At 37.9% G+C, this 24473-nt stretch overlaps 1 protein-coding gene across 1 annotated transcript in view; it reads left to right on the top strand.

Moving 5' to 3' along the window:
• Window positions 1-22907, top strand: part of LOC150085241 (uncharacterized) — a 102834-nt gene extending 79927 nt beyond the window's left edge. Inside the window, exons 4-8 of the mRNA XM_090373930.1 lie at window positions 13309-13548; window positions 14967-18502; window positions 20136-20415; window positions 21120-21248; window positions 21878-22907. Coding sequence (XP_090230056.1) covers window positions 13309-13548; window positions 14967-18502; window positions 20136-20415; window positions 21120-21248; window positions 21878-22035 — 4343 coding nt within the window. The 3' untranslated portion in view covers window positions 22036-22907. The remainder of the gene's footprint in view (window positions 1-13308; window positions 13549-14966; window positions 18503-20135; window positions 20416-21119; window positions 21249-21877) is intronic.
• The last annotated feature ends 1566 nt before the right edge of the window (window positions 22908-24473 follow it).

The raw sequence follows: 24473 nt of genomic DNA, 5'->3' as shown, positions 1-24473 counted from the left end.
AATCCGGATTACAGAAGTGTTATTTGCTGGTTAATTATTTTTTTACAGTTTTGTATATTTGGTTTAAATATTTTCATCACATGTACCTACCATAGAAGTATTTTTTTTTTAATTTTTAAAATGTTTCCAACATTGACTGACTGTATTTTATGATTTTTGGGACTTCCATTGCTTATTTTAAATATTCATTAATTTTTGTAAATATTAAACGGTTCCGAAAGTCTCTCACTTGATACAAAGCGCCAATTATCAGTCACGTGCTATGACGTAGATTTTGCCTTCTTTGAAATGGATTGTTATTAATGTACAATGTGATTTTTAATAATTGTATTTTGTCAAAAAAGTGGAGTTTTTAAAAATATTTTATTTTAATCCTAATTTACTTTATATATTTTTTAAATCTTATTATTTTTAATCGTAATTGGAACTTTAAATTTTTTTTTTTTTTTTTTTTTTTTTGTAGGCCAAAATCAGTCATTCGTTTATTTAGTTTTTTTTTTTTTTTTTTTGGAACTGGGAACTGTTTTTTATTTGAACTGTTTTTTTTTTTTTTATTTGAAACAGTTATTCAAACTTGTCCAAATGCGTGGAAAACAAGAAAGCTATATGGCACATTATCAGCAGCAAACAAGACTCGTTTTCCTGTTTGTATATGACCACGAGCAAGAAAAACCACCATTATTTTCATACGTGACTTGCCTAAGTTGATTGGAAAACAGTGATTTTGACGGTGATGGCCCTTCTTTTTCTCTGAAAGCGTTCGAAAAATTTATCCCATCAGAATTTTAAACTGTGGACAATTCCGTGGTGTAGGGATTTATTTATTATCCGAGATCGTATTTCTCTCTTATTTATTTTTAAAGGCTTATTTATTTTCGTGCAATAAAACTGACTTAAAAAAAATATATTTCAAGGCTCGAGGCAAAAACAGGAAATGATTTCAGCTCGAATATTTTCTTAATTTAAGGCCTGAGTAATGTTACTTACATATGGGTCGCAGATGTTAGAAATAGGAATAAGTCCCAGCTGTGGTTTTAAGGTACGAATAAAATCAGTGGTCAAAAATGTGTTAAATCTTTACAAAAATAGCACAGACTTTAGCATTAGTAGAGGCATATGATGAAACAGTTTGTCCAGTTCCTCCTTGAATTTATTTAAACTATCAACTAGCCGCTGGCTAAAGGCAAATTTCCGCACAATCTATTCTACAACTGTCCTTCCTCAATTTGGATTTATGCCCTCTCAAGTTCGTTATCTGAGGAAGAATCCCATCAGCATTGAGCCTGCTCAACCCATCGAAGTTTTATACACCTCAATTCAATCACCTCACAGGTGCCTAGTCTCTAGATAGACTGTAATTTGCAGAACTTAATCCTTTGTTGGTAAGAGGGACTCCCTCACCAATCTTTTTGCCCTTCTCTGTACCCGTTCTAGCAACTCTACATCCTTCCTAAAATAAGCCTTCAGATATGTACGCTTCGACTCTTTTGGGCCAGTTTCCCAGCATGATATTATTAATATTTAATAAATTCAATTAATGTATACAAAAGAATTTCACGAAGATTGCACCTTGCAATTATATCTTTGGGTTTCAGTGCCTGTTTATTTTGGTTCCTTCCCCTCCTGATTGTAATAAAATCTAAACGTTTCCACGACACTCTTGTGTCCAGTCCGGGTACTTCATATCCATCACTCACACGGTTCTGTGTAAGGACTGTTGTTAAACTGTATTCAAAGAAAATGCAAAATCCTCAAATCTGCTGCAGTGCGGTTAGATCCACCTAAACAGATAAATACGTATAATGGGTTTGTATTTCCTTTTTTTTGCTAATCATGCTTCTTAAGTGACACATCAGGCTTACTAACTGGGGTAAATATTTGCAGAAGTAGATCATGTCCGCTAATCAGTGATAAGGCTGGTATTATCTCTTCTTGGTATTTTCCCAATGCACAGGCGTTGTATAAACAGAATGTGAGGAGGGTCACATCAGTTGAGAAGGGTACCTCGAAGATAAAAGGTATGTTTGCCAATTTTTCAGCAAACTATTTTAAAAGTTAGACTAAAGTTTTATATTTATGGATAGCACTGAAGAAAACTGTATGATCTACTTTTATACGTGCGTTGGTGGAATAAAGGTTTTAAAATTACAGAATTAGTTAATTTTCAATAAAGAGTTGATGCCACACTTGAGGAGGGTGGAAAGGTATTTTAAGACGAATGCTAGATAAGTTTGTGAAGTAGTGCGTAGTAATACAATATTTCATCTTGTAGTAGTTTATCTATAAGGACAGAGTCCGTTGTCCTACAGTTGAGACCCAAATCGAGATAAGGGACCAAACAAAGTGAACAGAAGCAGAAAAACTCAACCGCCGCGTGTTCTGTAGTATTTATTATTCTCGAGGCAGAGTCAGCCACCTGTTCCTTATCGTCTTTCGAATCTATCTCCCCTCTGGGAAGCCAAGCTAAACAATTTCCGCACACACCTAATGAGGTGTTACGATCTCTCCCAATTTTGATGCCAGGACATTATCCCGATTGAATGTATTTTTAACCCACACCACCACTTCTTCAGCGATCCAGAATGAATGCTAACTCCGGAGGGTTGGTCCCTTTCACCGTCTTAGGATCTATTCTATGGTGACTTCATAAACGACTTTTTCTTTTGTGCGAAAAAGGGCGCGCTCCAGAGCCACAAGCTCAACGAGGGACTGCGGATGGAAAAAAGAAAACAAAAAAAGGAAACTCAGAATGGAAAATGAAATGCGTGAAAAATCGCCGCAGTCGAAAGTGCGAACGATAAATGCGGATGCGATGATACACAGAAGCCGTGAACGCCACAATTTGCATTGACGGTATCATGCACTGTCGTACATATGTGGTGAGTACAGTTTCGCTGAGTAATCGGATATCCTCGAGGCTTGACCCCTCCCCCCCTTTCTCTAGCGCGCTTGGTTCGGCACTGCTCTTTATCTGTCAGCGTGAATATCGAGCTGTCAAAGTGCTGAAGTTCTGATTTATAGAAGCTGGTTACTCTGTTTCCCTCCTCCCTTCTCCCCTCCAACTGCATCTTCTTGCAGGAAATCACTGTTGAACTTGCTGCAGCTGAGGTTGCTGACAATGGCGAAACACACATATAGCCGAGTATCGTGGAACGATAGGGTACTTATCCACCTTGACGCTATTTCATCGCCTTTAAGACGATATTTCACTGTTATCTTCACATTGATTCGAATAACGTAATGTTTCCTAGGCACGTGGGATTTTAATCTACTTCGCGTAAAAATGTACGCACTTAAAAGGCATCGATAGGAGAAAAAGCCATTCTCATAATTCCTATGGTGACAGAGAATGAGTTATGTGAATTGCTGAGATGGCTTTTTTTCTCGCTCCTTTTCTCTCCTTTTAACAGGTAAATATTTTACGCTAACACTCCAGGATTTTAAAGTAATCGAACAATTTTTTTTTTTTTTTTTTTGTTTTAAAACGAACTTTATTTCCCTGTTTCGAAAAATTCAGCATTTATTCGCGAAGTTAGTGTATAATGCTTATTTTTTTTTATAATTAATCGGGTCTCTGAGATGGATCTAAGTTCTTTTATCGTTAGGTTTTTACAGAAGTCGATACAAGATGCTCGAATATATGGCTTATGATCCTCTTCAATGGCTAAGCAGACCTGATAGCGGTGAACCATCTATAAGATTCTGTGGCAAAAAAAATCCCATTCTTCCAGCAGTGAATACCTTAGCTCACCAAGTGACCGAGGAGTTGGCTGTTGGAGTGCAATACGACACCCAAGGGACATGTTCGATCGATCAGATTTAAGTCTGGTGATCGTGCTGGCCTCGGCAGTCTTTGGATATCTTCAGTTTCAAGATTCTCCACCACTTCAGCTCTATGCGCAGTGACGTTGTGGTGTATGAAAAGAATCTTTCCAACCACATCCTAAAAAGTCTCACATTGGGTTCGAGGATCTGTTATCAAAAATATGAAGAGGGTGCGGCCGTTGATCATTATTCCCCCCACTCGAGAACACCGCCTCCACTCTGTGTCCCTTTCTCTGATGTTGAAGGGATGGTACTGCATTCCTCGTTGTCTCCAGGTGAAATAACGTCTAGAATCTGATTGTAGGCTAAAACTCATATTTTATTGCGAGCAATGTGTCGCTGAAGACGCTGTTCACAATAAGATATTCATGAAAAACATTGTTCTGTTAATTTTGTTGAGCAGTGTATTTAAAAAATATCTACTAAAACAAACTAGAGCAGCTTTTTTCCTGATTATTCCTCCATCTACAGAATGGATTTCATATGACGAATACAATATTTTTACAGGAAAAACATTTAACCGCTGTTCTATTTTTTTTTTTTTTTTTTTTTTTTTTTGCACTTATTGCAATAATTAATATTTCAAACTGGATTTGTAAATTGCGTTTAAACACTTCAGAATTTTCTCAGAAACGATACTAAATGGTTGAAAAAGAAATTTGTTTCCAAGTGTACCTCATAAAATTGTGACCTATTAGCATCATTTTGTCTACAAGCTGGATAACTTAAAATGTCAGGTTTTTTTGTATATTGTTATCCAATTAAATACCGGTAGTTTGATGACATCACTACCAAAATATGTCTATGGTGACGTATATAGAAAAAAAAGGGGTTATGGTGTTTGTCGTTTACTGATACAAGTATGCAGAGTCTAATAACTGTACTCATACGCAAAAGTTACACGAATGCCATATAAACTTACTCTCAAGATATGGGAAATTTAGTTTTGTGCCATTAATACGCATGTCCAAGCACAGAATGAAGTAATCTTCCAGATCACTCGACTAGAACGTGTTTGGGATGCTCTGGGGAGGTATATTTTGTTAATGCAACATAAATGTAAGTTTTGTTTTTAACACAGATATACGAATCTATTACTAATTGTAAGCAGCTAATTCTATGAATTTTCAAGTTTTTAGAGCAAATATTTTAAAATAAGTGAGCGTAATTTTTTTATGACTGACTGTATACGTTTCTAGAGAACTTCAATGCAATAGCAGATTAGAGTGACAGATGGAACAACCTTGGCCCTTCTCTACTGGCCACTTCAAACTCAACTTCCAGATAACATTGTACAGCAGGCTTCAGCCAAGTACAGTCTAAAAGTAACTCCTTTCTGCGTACTTGAAAAATGTCGGGCAACGAGCGAAGCATGAAGAAAATAATAGGTTGGAGCCCAGAGTTCTGTCGCTGTTCTAGTGAAATATGTCGTATTCATTCTCTTTTTCATGTTGTGGTTTTCCTGCGTATCGGTAAGGACCATAATTGGAACAACATATATAATTGGGGCAATACATTCAGATGTTGAAGATAGTTGGAGAATATTTCTTATTCGTGTCTTCGTTCTCCTCACATTTGTCAGTACATGGTTAGGTGGGCTGTCATGAGAGCACTTATGTGATTAGTATTATACCATTCGTTTCTTATCGTGATAATCGAAGTTGATAATATTTTCCATTCCTCATGTATGGCTTTTGAGGCAAACAATGAAGAATGGCATTGTATGGTCAGACATTAAAATCGAGAACAGCTGGTTAAGTTCAGTAAATTTGACATGGGCATGAAGACGGATTTATCGCTTTATCAATGCATTGGTTTTAATATTTTGTCTGTTTACTGAATAAAATGTAACATCAACGTACAATTTTTGAAGTGGTGAAATGGAAGTTTACGAATAAACTCGAAAAATTGCAAAGAACTTATGTAGTCTGTATTGGATTATTGAGAATACAACTTATCTGACATTTTTCATATCAGTACCTTCAACTTACCGAGCGCATCTGCCACCGGGCTGATTATCAACGCGGTTGACAGAATACAGCATGGTTACTCTTGGAGGTAGATGAGGTGAGTGTGTCAAGTTATCCATCACCTCGCAAGCCAGATAAAGAGTGTACATCCATTCGAGGATACATCTTCCCACTGTCAATTTTATCTCGTGCCTGCCAGCGGTGAAAACCTTTTGATTCATATAAGCTAAGTGATTTTCTTTTACTTGGTCTTTTTTTCCCCCTTCCTATTCGCGATACTGCTGCATAAATAGATTACATCCACCTACCTACTTGGGAACTTCCTGCCATGGTTTAGTGGTAAGTTTGCAGATGTGAACCTTGGCTCAAACGAACTCATTTTAAGATTATTGCACATTTACAATAGGGTGAAATAATTCAGAAAGTTTAAAATTATTTGCTTTATTAAATTGAATTCAATAGGATTCTTAAGTACACGGATACTAATTTTTAAATTGTTTAATTGCCCTCTAATTGCAATTATTTATTATGGGGAATTGCCATATTGCTGTATAAGGAAGCAGGCAAATTTGCCAGCTATGTGGGTGGAAGACCAAACCTACTATGGCTTGACTTGAACTTCCGCTGAGCAACCGGAAAACAGTTCATTAGTAGGACATCGTCCTTGCATTAAAAAAAATCTTCGTAAGAAATAGTATCTAAGAGCTGATAGCTCTGAAACATTATAATTTAGATATCAACTCCTAGAGATCTTTAGTACTTGAAGTGTGTTGACCTATACACCCTTAACCTCTGTAAAGATGTGCGTTCAAGGTGCTGGTGGTCAACAGTTGAATTTATATGAAGATAAGCAGAGACGAGCAGAGTGCAAATGATCTTGTTCATCTCTTAACGAGTTTTTTTTTTTTTTTTTTTTTTAGGGCTACAACATCTGAGCTTGAGGGTTGTGGAGAATTTTTCTTTCCTTTTTGATACAATAGGGGACCATTCAGGATATAACAAATATAGCGTCGGAAGACACTGAGTACAAAGGTCACTGGACCCTAGACGGAAAAATTACAAGGGTGGGGGTTAGGGAAGAAGAAGAAAGATGGTCCCTTCATTCTTTTCTTTACCAGAGATTGCTAAAGGCTTGATGAATACAGGTTGATCGTGATATAGGTGGGGAGATTTTTGATAAGGGATATGCACAATGCTGTCTGCAGATCGGTATTCACCGCAGTTTACAGCCCCTTCTCGGAATCTCTCCGTTTCTTATCACCTGTAGAAATCTGCTAATTCATAGGGCTGAAGGGCCTATTCCTAAAGAGACTAGTGGCTCCCTATAACAGATCTTTGGAGAAGTAGTAATTTCACAAAAAAAAAACTTTTTTCCGAGTGGTCATGTGCGAAGGTGCATAAGTACGCGTGCTTTGAGTGATCGGGTTTAAGCCCATGACCTGCTAAACACGGTGCTGTTTCTTGTAACCTCTCTCTTTTGAATTCCTTGGACCGTGTGGTCGTCCCGGAGATATAAAAGAATTTATTTATTTAAAATTTGAAAAATTCTATATGCACATACTAATATCTTATACATTAGTATGACCTTTCTACAAACATCTAAAGAGACAAAGAATACATAAAAGTACATAATTAATATATTTTTTTCATTTTTAGAAAACTTCTTCAATGATTCGTATAAGAATTTCTATATTAGAAAAATATCTGTCCCAAAGAACATTTTAAAGTATATGCTTTCAAGACTTAATAGCAGCTCTGGCTTCTCAGTTTGAGTTATCGAGTAATATATTCTGGGTAAATGTCTATCATTGATGTCCAGTATTCGCCCAGTAATTGAAAGAAGGTTGGATCAACACCATCTATTACACTTTTCAACAGTTGCCAGACAAAATGTCACATTTTTGCCCCTTCTCAATACACTTCCGCAGGCTACTTCTGAAGCCCTTGGGCTGTCCTTCATACCACAACTCGGCAGCAGAAATCACCTCTTCATCAGCAAAGCGTTTTCCACGAAGAAAGGACTTCAGAGCAGGAAAGAGGAAGAAATCAAAAGATCAGTGTGGTGGGAATAAGAGGATGCGACAACGTTCCAGTTTTTCCTGTCCCATTGTGTCCTTTCCTTCTTCGGGTAGGGGTCCTAAGTGTGGGAACCCATCTAGCAGACACTTTACTCATATGCAACTGTTGATGGATGATGTTCTCCACAGGCCCTACACTAGTTTAGAGCTCTTCCAAGATTAATTCATCAATTTTTGCATCAATTTTTGCAACAATCTTTTATTACAGCAGCTGCTGGGCCTCTGGGGATTTCATCATGCACTGAGGTTCTTGCACATTTGAACTGTTTATACCAATGTGCAAGAACACTGTAACCTGGGCAGTTTTTTTTCTCTATAAACAGCAACCATTTCTTCATGGATTGTTTTGGGCCTTTTTCCCTTGTAGAAAGGAGAACCGAGTAGAAACCAAAATTTGTGTGGTTACTATAGAGATTTAAAGATATCAAACAAAAATCCATGAATACAAATCTTGAACCCCATTCCAGTCGGTATGATAATTCCCCCACAAACTTCGACTTTTCGTTATTATTTCTAGAAATTCATTACAGGATCTGTAAAGATTTCATTGATGAAAAATCAATTTTTTTTAAACCATTTTGTAATTAGTTCATTAATATATCATCATAGGGATGTGGTGATTTAAGTTATGATACAAAAATTCTAATATTGAAATAGGGAAAATAATTAGTAAAGAAAATTCGCATTTTATTTGACAAGAAATTTATTTCCATAACAATACAGTTCGAAAGTCCTTTTTAATAATGTAGTGAAGCATTTAAAAAAATATAATAAATAACTGGCACTAAATAGCAAATTATATATTCGCCATTTTAATCTAGTTTATAAAAACTAATTTTAGGTAATTTTTCAATATCTAAGCAGCACATAAATAGCCTTTTAAAAAAAGAATTTTCATAAAAGAAACCGAATTATAATACATTATTTTTAAAATATTTCGTCCATCCATATGAATAAAAGCACCATTTTTCGATTAATTTTAACACGACAGTTTGGAAGTAATTGAGAGGCGCCCTCTCTCGGTTGAAATTCGAACTACCCAATGATGTAGTAAAGGAAATTGGTAGGCGATAAATGAAACACGAATTTATTAAAAACGATCGATAAAGTCGTATTTTCTTAAGATAATAGTCGAAGGGAAAAATAATTAAATATTTCTTTTCTTTTCACTGATGGAAAGGAACATTATAGGGTTGTCTGCAAGCAAGAAGATGGAGTTAAATCAAAATACGCAAAGAAAATAATTGAAGATCTCCACCTTGGCAATTTTAAGTTCTGAAGAGCTGAAGTTGATAATTCATTGCCTTTATATCGGATGAAAATAAAGATATTGGTGACCTTTTGTTTGTAACGGCTTTATTTTTGATAGAGAAGGTGAAGAGGGCATTGATCCACTAAGATTAATTATGAGAGCTTCACTGGACTGGGGACTTGAATTACAGAAGTGGCATTGCATAGCCGGTTTTGAGGGCGAAGTCGGTAATTGTAAATCGGTTAGGCTGACTTCGGTGGTAGGGAAAATCGTGGAGGCAATAACACAGTTGGATGCAGGAAGTAATTTCAACATTTGGTTTTAGCAAAACAAGGGACAAAAGGGCCGACTTCGGTAGGGTTCATGGATGGTTAGAAAAGTGGCACCTGTGTTCTAAAACAAAACATACTTTGAGGTAATCCAAGATAACTACATCGCTTGGTGAGGTTCAATTAAAGAGTAGAGGAAGAAGGGAGTGATGTGGGCGGACGTGAATCTACAAGCGGTGTAGATTGTAGGCAAGAAAGGCTCAGTGTCTTATTGATGATTTATTGAACATTGTAATTGAAGATTAGGTCCAAGTATGGTGACCACTCCAAAAAATAAAAAGATCGAGTTTCTTGAAAGGGTACAAAGACCGGCTTGTTAAGATCTTCGAATATGCGCGCTACAGAGCGTGGTAACTCTTGGGGTGAGGGACTGACTGAGGTTTATAAGACTGAGAGGGGACACAGTAAAATCAACGAAAGCGAAATTTTCACTGTTATAAATGATTCCAGAAGTAGGAGTCATAAATTCAAATTATGGGGGGAAAGTGGTTTAGACTGGATTGCAGTAAGTCCTCTTTTAGCCAGCGGGTGGTTAATTACTGTAATGAATTGCCTCTGTCGGTACTTGAGAATGATAATTTGGGCAAATTGAGAGGACAGCCGGACAGTTACCTACGTGAGAAGGGAAATGCATAGATGGTTTTTTATATTTATTTTTGCTGTAGTGTAGTAAATTTCTCTGGCTTCCTTCCACTATGGAAAATACTGCTAATAAATATTTCTTAAAACATCAATGAATGTACGTATAACGTACACTACGCTCTCAAAAGTATATAAACATTTATGTATTCACTAATGTGGAAAGAAGCCATTGCAAAAAGGGTTACAATTCGGCTTATCGTTAGGAAACAGAACTACAGAAAAACAAAAATACAGTGGAACAGCTGTTCTTTCGCATAGCCAAGGACATTTTACTTCCTTCCCCAATGAGCCAATGACATTTTAGTCGTTAGACATTTGTAATTTATGAAAGTTTATCTTTTGTTACAGCCATGTCAGCCCACCTACTAGTTGATAAATGACTCGAAGAAACTAGCAGTTTCTCCCCCACAAAAAAACTGCATTCGTATGCTAATTTTCCTCTTAATCAGATTTAAATTAGGACTTGGTTCCATTTAAGACTCCAGTCCTTAGTGGATACGTACTGCAGATAATAAAATGCATCAAGACACCTACAAAAAGCGCTTTCTTACAAGGCCCTTGCGACTAGCATCCTCCTACGCGTAAGGGAACGATCCAGTAATGGGTGGGGGCAGGGACACCCAAACAATCGGATTACGCCACAGGTTAATTATAACGTGTTGAATAGAAAGTACTAAAGTAGTAGACATCTGAAAGAAGTCGAAGTTAAGAAAATTTTGAAAGAACTCAGGACACGTTTCCGAATGCTCCCTCAAACCTCTCGTTTTCCCTTTGTTAGAGCAGTAATTAAAAATTTTCCATGTGCTTATACATCACCACATACATTTTATGATAAGCCTTAGCAAAATTTATCGTATTCTGTCTTTGAATTATGAATGACTTTTAATCTTCTGCATTAAAGATCAATAGAAAAATTATGGGACCAGTGAAAATTATTCACCGGTTCCTCCCCCAAGCCCCCAAACAAAAAATCTCATGACATCCAATTACTATGCAAATGAATGCATATTTGACGAACACAGTCCTCGTGTTGTGGAGAAATTAGCTTCCATTACGAAAGGCATAAACAGCAGCTAGAAAAATATTTTGTCAGAGTTCCTACCAGCTAAGGGACATTATTGACTTGCACGAAGTTGCTTTAGAAGATCTTTGTAATTCTGCTAATTAACATACTAATTGGTTCATTAATTAACCTAACATACGTATGCACAAAAAGGAGAAAAAACATCGTTGATTTGAGGAAAGGAAAGAAAAGGGAAGCTTTCTAACCATCGATTTTGTTATTCGTAGTTGTCCGATTTCCAAGTTGAAATACGTGGAAAAGCAGTATCGAGATAATGGAAAAATATTTTTGTATTCAAATATTAAAAGAACTTTAGATGGACGGAACGGTTGGAGTATCCTTGGAGATTTTTGTTTAGCAGGTTGGGCTCTGGTGGAAACTGTTATTGTTTAGGAGAAGATTGGAGATATTGGGCCCTTGAATTTCGATTTGAATGGATGGCATTCTTCAAAACAGTGCCACACTCATACTGGACACCACCTTGACCAATGTGTTGACAACATTTTTGAATACTCGTAAGTGGAAGCTTATTTTATAAAAATCATTGCTAGTCTTACGTAAATGTGTGCAGGGAAAACGAATTTTCAAGGTATTAGTAGTAGGAGAGGAGGAGTCATCGAATATGCAGGAGAGCTAACAAATTTCTATAATAACTACTTGCTCCCAAGAAGTCTCTGGTGCGTTCTACAGGATTCTATCGCTGCTGACTTAAAATATTGACCTTAACGTCCGTATTACCTCGATCAGTCGGGTCTCGTAGCTCTGGGTTAAGAGACCCAGTGGTGTCGTTCTCCGCGTACGAGGCGCGAAAATAGGTTCCACTCTTTATCTGAAGAGGATCGTCAAAGTCAACAACCCTAACTCTTTCTCTCAGGTGATGTTTACTGGCCAAAGAAACAAAACAGCAATTTAAGCAACTGCAAGACGACGACTTCTTTTTTGCTGGAAGTTGATGTTGGAAAAATTAATCGATGGCACGTGCGCTGAAATACTTCCCCCCCCTTCTCTTCCCTCCTTCTCTCCAAGTGGTGCATCGAGCGAAGACTTGCGCACACAGCGGAAATTGCACTTCAAAGAAATCTGATAGAGAATCCTTTAGCGGAAATGACGTGTCCCATTATTGTTAAGAACTAATAGTCCTGTCAAAAAAAAAAGCAAAGAGATTGCAGCCATTTGGCTTTTATAGAAGTAGCGTCTCGCTCTCGTTTTCCTGAGCGCGTGTGGTTCCCCCCCCCTCCACTCCATCGTCTCGCTTTCATTTCTACACACCACCCACAAAGTACTTTCTCATGAGATGCCTTTCATTTAATTCTTAAATCTGCAAAGGAGAAAAATCTTGATCTGAATGATGGCATTCCTTAGAGAGAGAGAGAGACAGCATCTTAAAGAGGCTGTTGACCCCTTTGTTTTCTTCCCCTCCTTCGGTTTGTAGCTTGCGTAGGGGAGAATGGGTTTAGTATAATAAGGACAATGCAAAAAAGTAAGAAAATCAACCTGGAGCACGACTAGAATATTGGTACATTACTCCTTTGTTGATTTAAAGGAGACAATGTCATAACGGTGAAATAAAACAGTAATTTTCAAGAATTAATTATGAATTCCTTTGCGTAGGTCTTCAATTATAAAACAGGCACGTAAAACTATAGGTAATAGGTTTTTTTTGTTGACCTCCTTTTGGCAATCCAGATTACTACGAAGACTAGTTTACAAGAAGGGAATAAACATTATCCCTATTCTACAATGGAAAAGAAAAGACACTCGCATCTCCTTTGTTACTGGGACATTAGAAATAAGGTAAAATATAGGAGAATGGTGTAATTAAGTAGAGAATAGGTGCAGAACCTTAGCTGAAGGAGTATATTTCCTACCCAACGATATCAAAGCTCTTAGTAATGTTCATAACGGTGAATAGTAACTCAAGAATTGAATACGCAGATACAAAATGAATAAAGAACAGGTGATGTATAGTAGCACACAAAAAATGTAGACACCTAATACAATTTTTGAAACTAAAATAACTACACTTCCTTTGCAAAATATTACGGGAAGCACTTCAGGTTTCATTCATTTAATCGAATTGAGTAATTTTAAAGTTGAATTATTTATGTAACTTGTAGTTTAGAACTTTTATACCTTCTTTTATTTATAGATGTAAAACTGAATAATGTAGACGAAAGCCAGTCATCTAGAAGTACAGAACTATCCACTATTCCACAAGATACTGTCTCAATCAAAAGTGAAGTAACTATCAATCATCAATCGCTAAAGATTTCTGAACAGAGTATGAAAGAAGAGAATGCAGTTGTTGATCTAGTAATATCGAGTTTATCCGAAGACTTGGTGGAACAGAACTGTAGGCAACTTGAGAAAGGCAAATCAGATATTTCAGGTGGGCTTCAATGTTTTTTTTTTTCTTTCTTTTCAGTAACGTAAGCATAAATTTTGTTCAGATGCCATTAATAATTTAACACGCCATTTTTAATTCTATCAATGGTAAATGACAATGATTGGATTGGACAACTACGTTTCTGGGTATGCAATGGAAAAATATCGATTCCATGGATGAAATAATCAGATTAGTTATTCGGTGAGGTTCGATTGATGAATTGAATGGTCAATCAGTGTCTCATGGCGAACAATGACTAGTGCATCTGATGATACCCTTGCAAGGTGATGAATATATCGAATTGAAATGATTCAAATATGATAAATTTAGATTAATCGCCATAAATGATTACTCTTATTAATTAGCGTTACCTTGTGATCTTTGTCGAGCGATAGGGGAAAATTAATTAGGCTGATGTGAAACGAGCAGAACGAAAATGATTTTTGTGCGAGCATTAAAGAAGGTTTCCACCACTCCCGACTTGGAAACTCCATAATTTGTTACAACGGAACTCATTAATCCTTGTACGAGTTCCATTTGACTGTTGCTTACTTTGGTCATTACGGATCGTCTCGCTAACTACACCCTTCTGCTATTTTGCTTTTTCCCACGCACTCAACGGAGACTGTAGCTGATACAGCAAACCAAGGGTGGAGTGCACAAATTTGCACCGAGGATAATGGCTGTTATGTCTAATGATATTTAGATTGCTGTGCCATTTTAATGGCTCGCTAAACTCCACATGGCTTCCATTATAGGCCAACTTATGTTGGTCGACCTTTTTATATGGGTGGACACGTAAAAGGACAATTCGCACATCTCTGAAAGGAAACATGCCTACTGAGAAAACTTGGATACATCCTGTCGGAACTTTAATACTCATGTACTCTACACCACTTTTATGAACACCTGTAATATAACCAGATTGAATTTCCCCCATTGCCATTACGCGGAAGGCTGGAATTTCCTTAGCTAAACCACTCAAAGCTTTGTCAACACTCCGAGAGGTAGACATTCCCTGATTTAAATGTAAATTATGTCTGTGTAATTTCTATTTATATAAATCTTTCTTATATTGAACATTAATTTAAATCTAGTGAGTCCCATATAAAGTTCTGGTAGCGTGATTGAGAGCTGTTTTGAAATTTGCAAATTAACTAACACAGGATGGTAAGAGTGAAGTACTTTCTTTAGATTCGTAAAGCATGTTTGAACTTCTTGTGGGCTACATGTCAAACTTGCTGAAATTGTTTGTCAAATAGTCGCCAAGGGCATTTTAATGCAGATACCAAAGATCTCTATGGATCTTACCAGGAAGAAATCAAAATATTCTTTGAAACGTTAGTGTATGTGTTTTAGATGTAAGCTGTTTATCAAAACAACAGTTTATTCTGATATTATACGTTATTTTCTGTTTACAGAATCTTCATCTGGTGAAGAACAAAATATGGACTTTGTAGAGACCTCATCTTCTCGCATTACTTTAGATTACAGTCCTTCTCCACCAACGTTTTCCCGTCTACCGCCGGATGGACATGAATTTCCACCAGATTATAACGACCCGTGTTCTGTGCCAAACTCCGTTGTGGTATTTGATTTTGCAACAGCTACAAAACCCGTGGAATTAGAAGATTCTGGAATATTTCTGGAAGACAATATTTCATCATCTTCTAGCATCTCAATTTCAAGTCTTAATACACCAAAGATTGATAATTCCAAAGGAGAAATATATACCACTTATATGGATTGCATTAACGTGAATAAATCTCAAGACGATCCTGCTAAAGATGAACCACCTGAATGCAAAAACCTGAGATCGGAGGTATGCATAGAGATCAATTCTAGTAAAGTTCCTGATCACGAGAGTCAATGTTCAGTTGAAGATGCCGACAATGATCTAGTGATGGAATATGTTAAACCCCTAGGACAGCAGAATGTAGATGGAAAATCTAAATGCGACGGTGAAAGTCTGGTTAGCAAAGAGTGGAAGGAATCTGTGGAGGACTCAACTCCAATCGTGTCAATCCAGTCGTCTCTATATATTGGCAATCTAACACCTTCTGAGCCGAAGAAAGAAGTTACAACCATTAATTCCAATGAAGAGGATATAAAAGACGAAGAATATACGAAATGTGTAGATCTGGTTCCAAATGGTGAGTGTGAAGAACGACCTTTTACCATGAAAGAGAGAATTGCATTGTTTTCATCGGGCTATTCTCCTCCTCTGTCTGTGAAGAGTGAACGGATGTCTTCTAGAGACAATGATCTGGAGCTTACCATGAAACATGCCTTTTCCACGGGAGCACTTAACGAAACCACAGAAGGTTATGATAACGAAGACGGCGATTCGACTGATGTTGAACTGTCATCACCCCATATGGAACAGAGTTACTGGACCAGTACTGAAACTCTAACGAATCACACTGATTCCAATCAAAAGCTCGTAGAAGGTTATGAAAAAGCAGAACCACTTGGGGCCTTGCAGACGAACAGACTTTCAAGTACAAAACAGCAATCAAAGACCTTTTTGGACGGAAAAGATGTATTTTATAGTAGAGGAAGGCATTCTGTGCCCAGTTACCCAGAGACTCAACTTAATAGTTATCGATACAGCCGACTTGGTGTCAACTACAGAACACTTGAGGATGCATTGAAAAGGACTACAATTGGGACACTCTACTCGCAGAAGAATAATAGAAAACAATCGGCCCCAAAGTTAAAGGGTTTAGTCATTCCTGATAGGCCTGCTCAAGCACCAACGATTAGCAAAACCCTTCCGACCATTGTGAGTTCGGATTCAGTCCTCAGCAACAAAAAGTCCCTGAAGAACACGGAATATGTGCATCAATCTGACGATCGTTTAACAACGAAGAACACGCCAGACTCTAGGAAATCAATGGAAATTGATCCAAACAAGAAAGCGTCTTCTTTTCTTTCAGATCCTCCTTGGAAAAGCGGGAGGAGTAACTTGCCAAAATATTCACCGGCTTTCAAGAGGCGTACATTGGAATTACCCCGATCAACAGACTCCACGATGGTCAGTGAGCCTCCTCTGACTTCTCCATCCATAACCTCTCCTACTTTTAGCTCCTGTTTTCAGAATACGAACTTAAGCTTTCTTGGCAGACCTCATGCTACAAATTCCCTTTTGACAACAGCTTCGATTAAGCACAAGACTGATGTCCAACTCTGTGCAAGGCCACCAATAATCCTCGCTTCATATCCATCATCCCCGCCACCATCAACAGTCACACAGCTGACCAAAACTCCACCTAATGTGTCCAGTAAGCAAATTGTACAAGAACGCAAGTCTTTGGATGATTTGACAATGCTGTCACAATATTCGACCAGCAAGATTTCAGATGATGCTGTCCGGGTTGACTGCCAGAAGAAAACATTAGATAGATTAAGTAGTTGGTTAAGAAAAGATCAGCTTACTGAACTGGAACCAGCTGCTGTTCCGGTGGAACCAATTATCAAATCAGGATATGGAGACTTCACAACGAATAACCAGAAGAGCCCCAAACTATTAGAAAAATCCACATCAGAAAATATTTTTAATTTGACCAAAACAAACTTCAAAGGAAACCTTCGGAAAACGAACTCACTTTTGTATTTAAATTCTACTGACACCTCTTCAAAGAGAGACTATTTATCGAAGCCAATGGTGAATGGATTTTCCAAGGACCTTTTTTCATCTGACAAAAGCAACTATCGTTTCAATGAAGACCTGACTTCTTCTGTAAAGGAAACACGGACTCCTCCTACATTATATTCACCATACACTACACAAAGACCATGGGCGGAAACCAGGAGATCGATGTCTGATCGCGAAGAGAGCGACGATGACACCCATTCCACCGTTAGCCTACAGACAGAGGACTCCAGACACATGGCCGACGACTCATTATCTGACGGTACGAACGATTCCTTCGATAGGCCATTGGATTGTGACCTAAAGCCTCGCCATCTGAGCAAGCAAAGAACTGTACTAAGAAACTGTATTGATACCACCGACAGCGTTCGCAATTTTAGGGCATTAGCAGAGAAGTGGCAACAAAGAGCCGAGGAAAACGGAGAACTAAGATCTCCTCCTCCACCGATATCTCCGCCCCCTCCGCCACCACCAAGTAAGAAAGAATCTTCCCGGATAACATCTCAGGAAGGTAACGTGCGACTTCCACCATCTCTGATGCCTCGCCAACAGGATCCCCCGTTAGATAAAAAGAAAGCTTCCACCCCTTGTTATTCGGTACCTTCATCCAAGCCTTCAACGGAAACAAAATCTCTAAAGCAAAGACCTGTATCGATGATAGAGTCCAAAATTGCTCCGAAAGCTGAATTGTGGGCTCATCAGTATCACCAGGATGTTATATCTAACGGTTGTACATTTAGCAGTGACAAATCGCCTCTTAAAAAAGACCTCGTGAACTCTTCTGATCGGCAGCCCTTTGACCTACGTGCCAAATCTCAGTCTATGACATCCCTTAGCGTTAGTGATATAAGGAAGGCCTTCGAAAGCCAATGTCGCGAACTTACAAACAATGCGAAACCGTCGCTTGCCAAACCCTATTGTGATACCCGAATCACCGAAGTCAACAGTCGAAAGGAGGCCATGCGAAAGTCGTCAACACTTCCAAGTCATAACCGAATGTCTTCTGTTGACTCCACGGCCAGCGAGTCGGGTACCAGCAGTACTACCTCACATTACGAATCAGCCGGATCACTAAGTCCATCAACACGTGAGAAGTATGGTTCCGTAAGCTCTTTAGCTTCCACGTGCAGTCTGGCATCATCTCAAGAGGTGCACCATCTGGTCGAGGAATCCAAATCACCGGAAGATGGTTCGCCCGCCTCTCAACAAATTACTGCAGTGGTGCTACACAGGGAGACTCCAAAAAGCAGCGTGGGCATTACCCTTGCTGGAGGATCCGACTATGAATCAAAGGAGGTTACGGTAAGTTGAGAGGTTCTTACGCAATAAATATTAGTAGATACTCCTATTTAGGCAATTTATCAATTTTTAATAAATTTTATCTGAATGAATCTTTTCATTAAATTAAAAAAAAGTAATTATGGTAAAAAAAGTAATAGTCGGCGAAGGCGACCAAAGAGATGAGATTCAGCTCCGCGGTTACGTTTTTCTTCGATATCCTGAAACCTTTCCTTTTGAGGGTAGTCTTCCCCTTGGGAAAGAGGAAGAAGTCAGCTGGTGCTAGATCGGGAGAGCAGAGTGGACGGTTGAGCTGCACAATGTCATGTTTCATCTGAAATTTCTTCAACAAGTGCGCAATGGGCGGAGGCATCATTTTGCAACAAGGACCAGCCTGCCATTCTTTCGACATACCGGTCTTACCCAGAAATGCGCTTCAATAGTCTTCGAAGCTCCTGTACGTAGAACGAAGCACTGACTCTCCCTCACTCCCCTTCATGTATAAATTCCTTGTGCTTCACACCTTGTTGGTCGAAAAACATGATTATCATTGCCTTAATCCTGGACTTCTGTAAACGAACCTTTTGGGACATTGGTGATTTTGAAGTCCACTGCAAGCTCTGATGCTTCGTATCTGGGTGGTACTGAAACACCCAGCGCTCATCTCTAGTGATAAGACAGTTGAAGAAATTAGGATCACCTTGACAAATCTGGATGAAGTCTCTTCGCATGGGGGAAATCTTCTGCTCATCCGTGAGGCTGTGCGGCCAAAATCTTTATGTAGAATTGGACGAATCGTCTCCTTATTCATATACAACTCCTCAGCCAGTGTCTGACGGTCAAAGGACAATCCTATTCTACAATTTTCTGAAATTTTGCAATTCTGACCTCATTTCGAGAAGGTGACTATGTCCACTTCTTGGGCCATCGCTAACGTCCAGCTTTTAAACCGCTTACAAGTGACATTTTGGTAGCTTAATTCAGGGAATTGTAATCCATTAAACTGAAATTTTGTTATCTTAATTTCCAAATTCGATTAATTTTCGAAATTGTTTTGAATGAAAATAACTTTTCACAACTTTAATTTTCTCGAAATATGGAAATAGGTTGAAACCAAAAGTTTTAAAGAAATGGGAGAAGGTTGTAAAATGTATTTTAGTATGAATTTGGATTAGTAGCAATAAAAATTTGTTTTGGCATTTAACCAAAAAGGTCTAATTCTGTTAGCAAACACCGTACCAGAATGGTACTTTATTTTTTGGGTGTAATCTTCGAGATTTAATGTTTATAAGTGCGTGCACAGCTTGTCACCATAGTTACCAGATGTAATTAGTCAGAATTGTTGATATTCCATGCAACCCTAGATTTCCATATTTAACAAGGGCTGGGCAGACAATTGCTAGCCTTTTACGGACTGAGATTATGTAATGGAGTCTCACAGTTTGGCCTATTTCCAGAACAACTTTGAATGATGTTAGAGGGACACCCTTCTCGTCTATAAGGGGAGGGTGCTTGTTCCACACGTGCGGCTTAAGTATCACTTTAGCTAATCCTGTAAATGCATTAGTACAAATTAAAACAGTTCTGTCAAGCTCACTGTGTTTCTTTTTATCTTTTTCATCAACAGAAGCTTTCTTTTTAATTTCCATCCTTACAGATACACAAAGTGATTGCTGGAAGTTTGGCAGACAAAGATGGCCGCATAAGGAAACGAGATCGCATCCTGTCTATCAATGGACATAGCATGAAGGGCCTCACTCATCGGGAAGCGCTGGACATCTTAAAAGCTCCACGCTACGACATTGTTTTGGTCTTGCTAAGAGACGTTAATGATTTAACTCCAGAGGGCGTTATCACAAAGGAAAACGCGAAGGTGTCCATGTGTAAAAATAACCTTAAAACTGAAAGGAAGGAAAGAAAATCTTCTTTATCAGGAGGTTCGTATATTTTGTCTTAACGCTTATAAATCAATTAATCTTAAATTGCAATGTTTTCAATTAAAAATAATTGTCAAGATCTATTTAAATGTACAACAATTTCTTTAAGAAAGTTACTTTATTCTTAAACATTCCCAAGTCTTTCTTCTCAATGGATTGAATTTTTAAAGTCTGGCCACGACTAAATTTCTAGTAATAATAAAGTACCATTTGGTCTTTGTGGCGAGTTATGCCTTCAATAGAAAGAAGGGGAAAATCCTAAATGGTGGTATCATTATTAAATCAGTTTAACCCAGTTTCTCTTCTTTCTTCAATTTGAGGATTACTGCAGACCACTTGGTGTACACAACTCTGGAGGTAATGTTGCTTTTAAAGACTTAAGAGATACCTACAGATGGGTTTCTTGTAAGTAAAATGGCTGTAAAACCCATTAAAGGTAATGATGACTGTTGCAGAATGCTCATTAAGGCTCTGCCCACACAGACCAATGGAGAAAACGTTACACTTAAATGTTAATCTAAGCGAATTAAGAGTAAGATAAATTTCTTAAATAGTTCTTGTTAGTTGTTCAGCGCAGATTCTACTATAACCTACGATAAAAGTGATTTAAAAAACTGGTTGGTGAAAGGATTTGTTGAAGATTTATGTATTTTAAGAGAATTCTGGTTTTAATGAATTGGTTTTATTCTTTATTTGCTCAACAGATATCAACAGTCCACCTGACATCAAAGTCCAACTGGAAAAGCAAGGTTCCGGACTTGGATTCAGCCTTGAAGGAGGCAAAGATTCACCTTTTGGTGACCGGCCAATTTTAATAAAGCGAGTTTTTTCAGGTAACTGTTCTTTTTTTTGTAGCTTCTGCAATTAAATACAGTACAGCCAAGTGGATAATTATGTCCCGGCTACTTAATTAATATACATTGGAGTACAGATAATTCTAACAGCAGATAGCTTTAATTGTCTGCCGGATATTTTTTTTGGATACAGGGGCACGACTACGTTAAACAGCAGGTCAGCAAGCCGAATGAATCGTAAAAAAGGACCCTTCATTAATTAATATAATTTAAACATTACCCACTTGTTACTTGATACCCACCAAATCGATTTTAGTGAAAAACAAGTTAAAAAAGAAGCTGCTGCCCTGATTTATTTTCCAAACTGGTACGCTTTTTTTGTAATTATTCACTTGGGAATACTTTATTCTAAAACTAATGCCAGAAACTGCCAACCATCTAAAGATTAATCAATGGATGCTTCTCAAATACTTGTTACACGGTTTTCCAAAATATTTTCTTTTTATCTTGTAAGACTCTTCAGTATTCGCATCGGTGAATGAATACCACAGTTGGATCTTTAAAATCAAAGAGTTGAATATTTTTATTCTTCCTGTACTCAAGAGTACAAGAAGAATAAAAGGAATGTACTTCTTACCTAAATTTTAAAGTATTTATTAATTTTACAGGTGGTGCCGCAGATAAGGAAGGAACACTAAAGATGGGAGACGAACTACTTGCCATTAATGACCAACCAGTGACCTCTATGACCCGAACAGAAGCCTGGAACTTCATGAAGAAGCTGCCAGATGGACCGGTACTACTCACTATACGTCCAATGTCTTAAAGCTGGAGAACTGTTCTATCGGACCAAGTACAACTGAACCAGAAATGTCTACTCTTGGTCGAGTCGAATCCGCAATGAAAGAAGATTAAGAAGTTCTCCGAGAATTACGGATGGTGAAAACCTTTTATGTAAATGTCAGTTAACCTCCGTAACAGGGATGAAAGGGAGGACCAAACGGATTCTGAGGTTGCATACTGCGTTGCTGCTGTTTAGTTGTGATCGACTTCAAAGTGAGTTCACTGTGGCGACCAACTCCAGGTCACTGACCGTAATATCGGCTTTGTAACTGATTGGTTCAAAGAGCGACGATGTGGTTTTTTTGATGCTGTAGTCATGGTGATTTACATAGAGACGACACTAGCAGAGAGCGAAGAGTCGGTAGTGCCTTGTGCAAGTATTCCGTGCCAACTATTGAAAAGTTTTTAGTGCGCATGCGGAACTTTGTTATGCATGGAAGAAGGGGATGTACTATTCAGCCGGAAATGTGACTCGAGTCCTGTCAATATAAGGTGTGGAACTATTAAAATGAACAAGAGCTAGAAAGCATCAGGGCATGTTATTTGTCTTTGGGATCGACTCCCACCCCAAAGGTTGTTATTGATCTGTGCTCTGAATGTATCACGCGATGCCTTTTTTAACTGATCCAATGTACAAATCTTCCTGCATTAACAGAGTGCCTTACAACCAGTGCTTCTCCCATCCCAAACCCGAGATATAATTTATCCAAGGTGCTGTACTAAACATTTGCAATTTGTAAACAGAAGATGGTTTGCTTGTTTTGAAGTGTTGTGTGATAGTTATACGAGGGTTATGTTTTATAGTATTCTATTGCCATCTCTGTGATATGACTGCTTTTTTTTTTTTAAAGTCTGTTCCGGTGTCTGGAATCCTACCTATATTGTTATTTCTGTTTGTACTATATTAGTTTCTGTTTTTTGTTTTGTTTTGTTTAATGTCAAACAAGATCAAATTTTAATCTGCAATAGATGAACCTTTTGAATGTTTATAGTTGTTTATGTATAACTTTGTTTTCATGAACCGATGAGCAGTTTATGTCAAAAATTGCTAATGCCAGAAATATAGAAATATATAAGCAAAATAAAATGCCTATTGTTTAAATAAGGGTCTGATCAATTTATTTTTACGACGTTATCAGGGGGGGAATAGTATTCAGGTAATAATATTCGCCATATAGTGCAATGAAGCCATAAGCTTTTGCTTTGGCAAAAAAAAGAAAACGCAAATGTGCTTCATTCCTCACACAGGTAAGTATCCAGCAGATATTTTGAATTTATTCAATAGCCTCAATTACTTGCGAGGGCAACTTGTTCCAGCAAACAACAACTCGCTGGCTACAATCTAATCTAAACCTCAATCCCTGTAATTTGAATTTATGACCTCTAGTTCTGGAATTCTTTAGAACAGTGAGAATTCCACCTCCATTCATTTTACTAATCCCTCTCAGAGCTTCATAATTCTCAAACAGGTCACCTATGAGGTGCCTGGTTGCCAAGCACTGTAGCCCACATAATCGGAGTCTTTCCTTGTACGGTCTTCCACCATTCGAGTTGCCAGTCTTTGGACCCTTTCAAGACGCTCAATCTCTTTTTTTTCAGATGAAGTCTCCATACTTGAACACAATATTCTAAATGTGGTCTTACAATTACCAGTGATTATGACCTGCCTATCTGTACAGAATAGCGTTCAATAAATCATCGACAGGAGACCATTGGCTCTCCTAGCTGCCTGTTTGCACTGTTCAGAAAACTTCATATATGCCCGTATTGTAACTCCCAGATCCCTTTCCTCCTCCACTGTTTTTAATTCAGCCCTACCAAGTGTATAATTTATTTGTGAGTGCTATTCCCCAAATGTAAGACCTTGCATTTAGCAGTATTAAAACATGGATGATTCTCCTCTGACCATCAATGAAGTTTGTTCAAGTCATTCTGAAGGAGCGCTGCTTGACATTGATCATTAACGACTCTGCCAATCTTTAAGTCGCCTGTAAATTTTGACAACACGCCTTCTATCTCTTCGTTGATGCTATTTCTGAAAATGAAAAACAACAGTGGTTCAAGAACAGATCCTTGAGAGACCCACTCTTGATCCATTAATCTCTTATCGTCTACTCTGCAGCATCCAGCTTAGAATCTTATCAGTGATACCAATCTGTTCAAGAAGTAACCTCCCTCATAATCAGTCTCTAATATTTAAATAACCTACAAACACGTGACTATTGTCAAGGCGCTTCAGCTTACAATGTCCATCTTTGACCACACCTCAAAAATACTAAAATAATTTTGTAAACATTAAGACACTGGTATGACATAAGATGCAAGAAATTTTAAATCAAATATACTAAAACTTTACTTTAAAATTACGCAGATTTTAATTTTAGAGCACAGAATCTGCATCGTGCAACTAATTTGCATACC

The sequence above is a fragment of the Mastigoproctus giganteus genome, chromosome 5, assembly GCF_048544385.1.
Source record: "Mastigoproctus giganteus isolate SK-2022 chromosome 5, ASM4854438v1, whole genome shotgun sequence".
Lineage (NCBI taxonomy): Eukaryota > Metazoa > Arthropoda > Arachnida > Uropygi > Thelyphonidae > Mastigoproctus > Mastigoproctus giganteus.
This window is presented reverse-complemented; position numbering and strand designations above follow the sequence as displayed.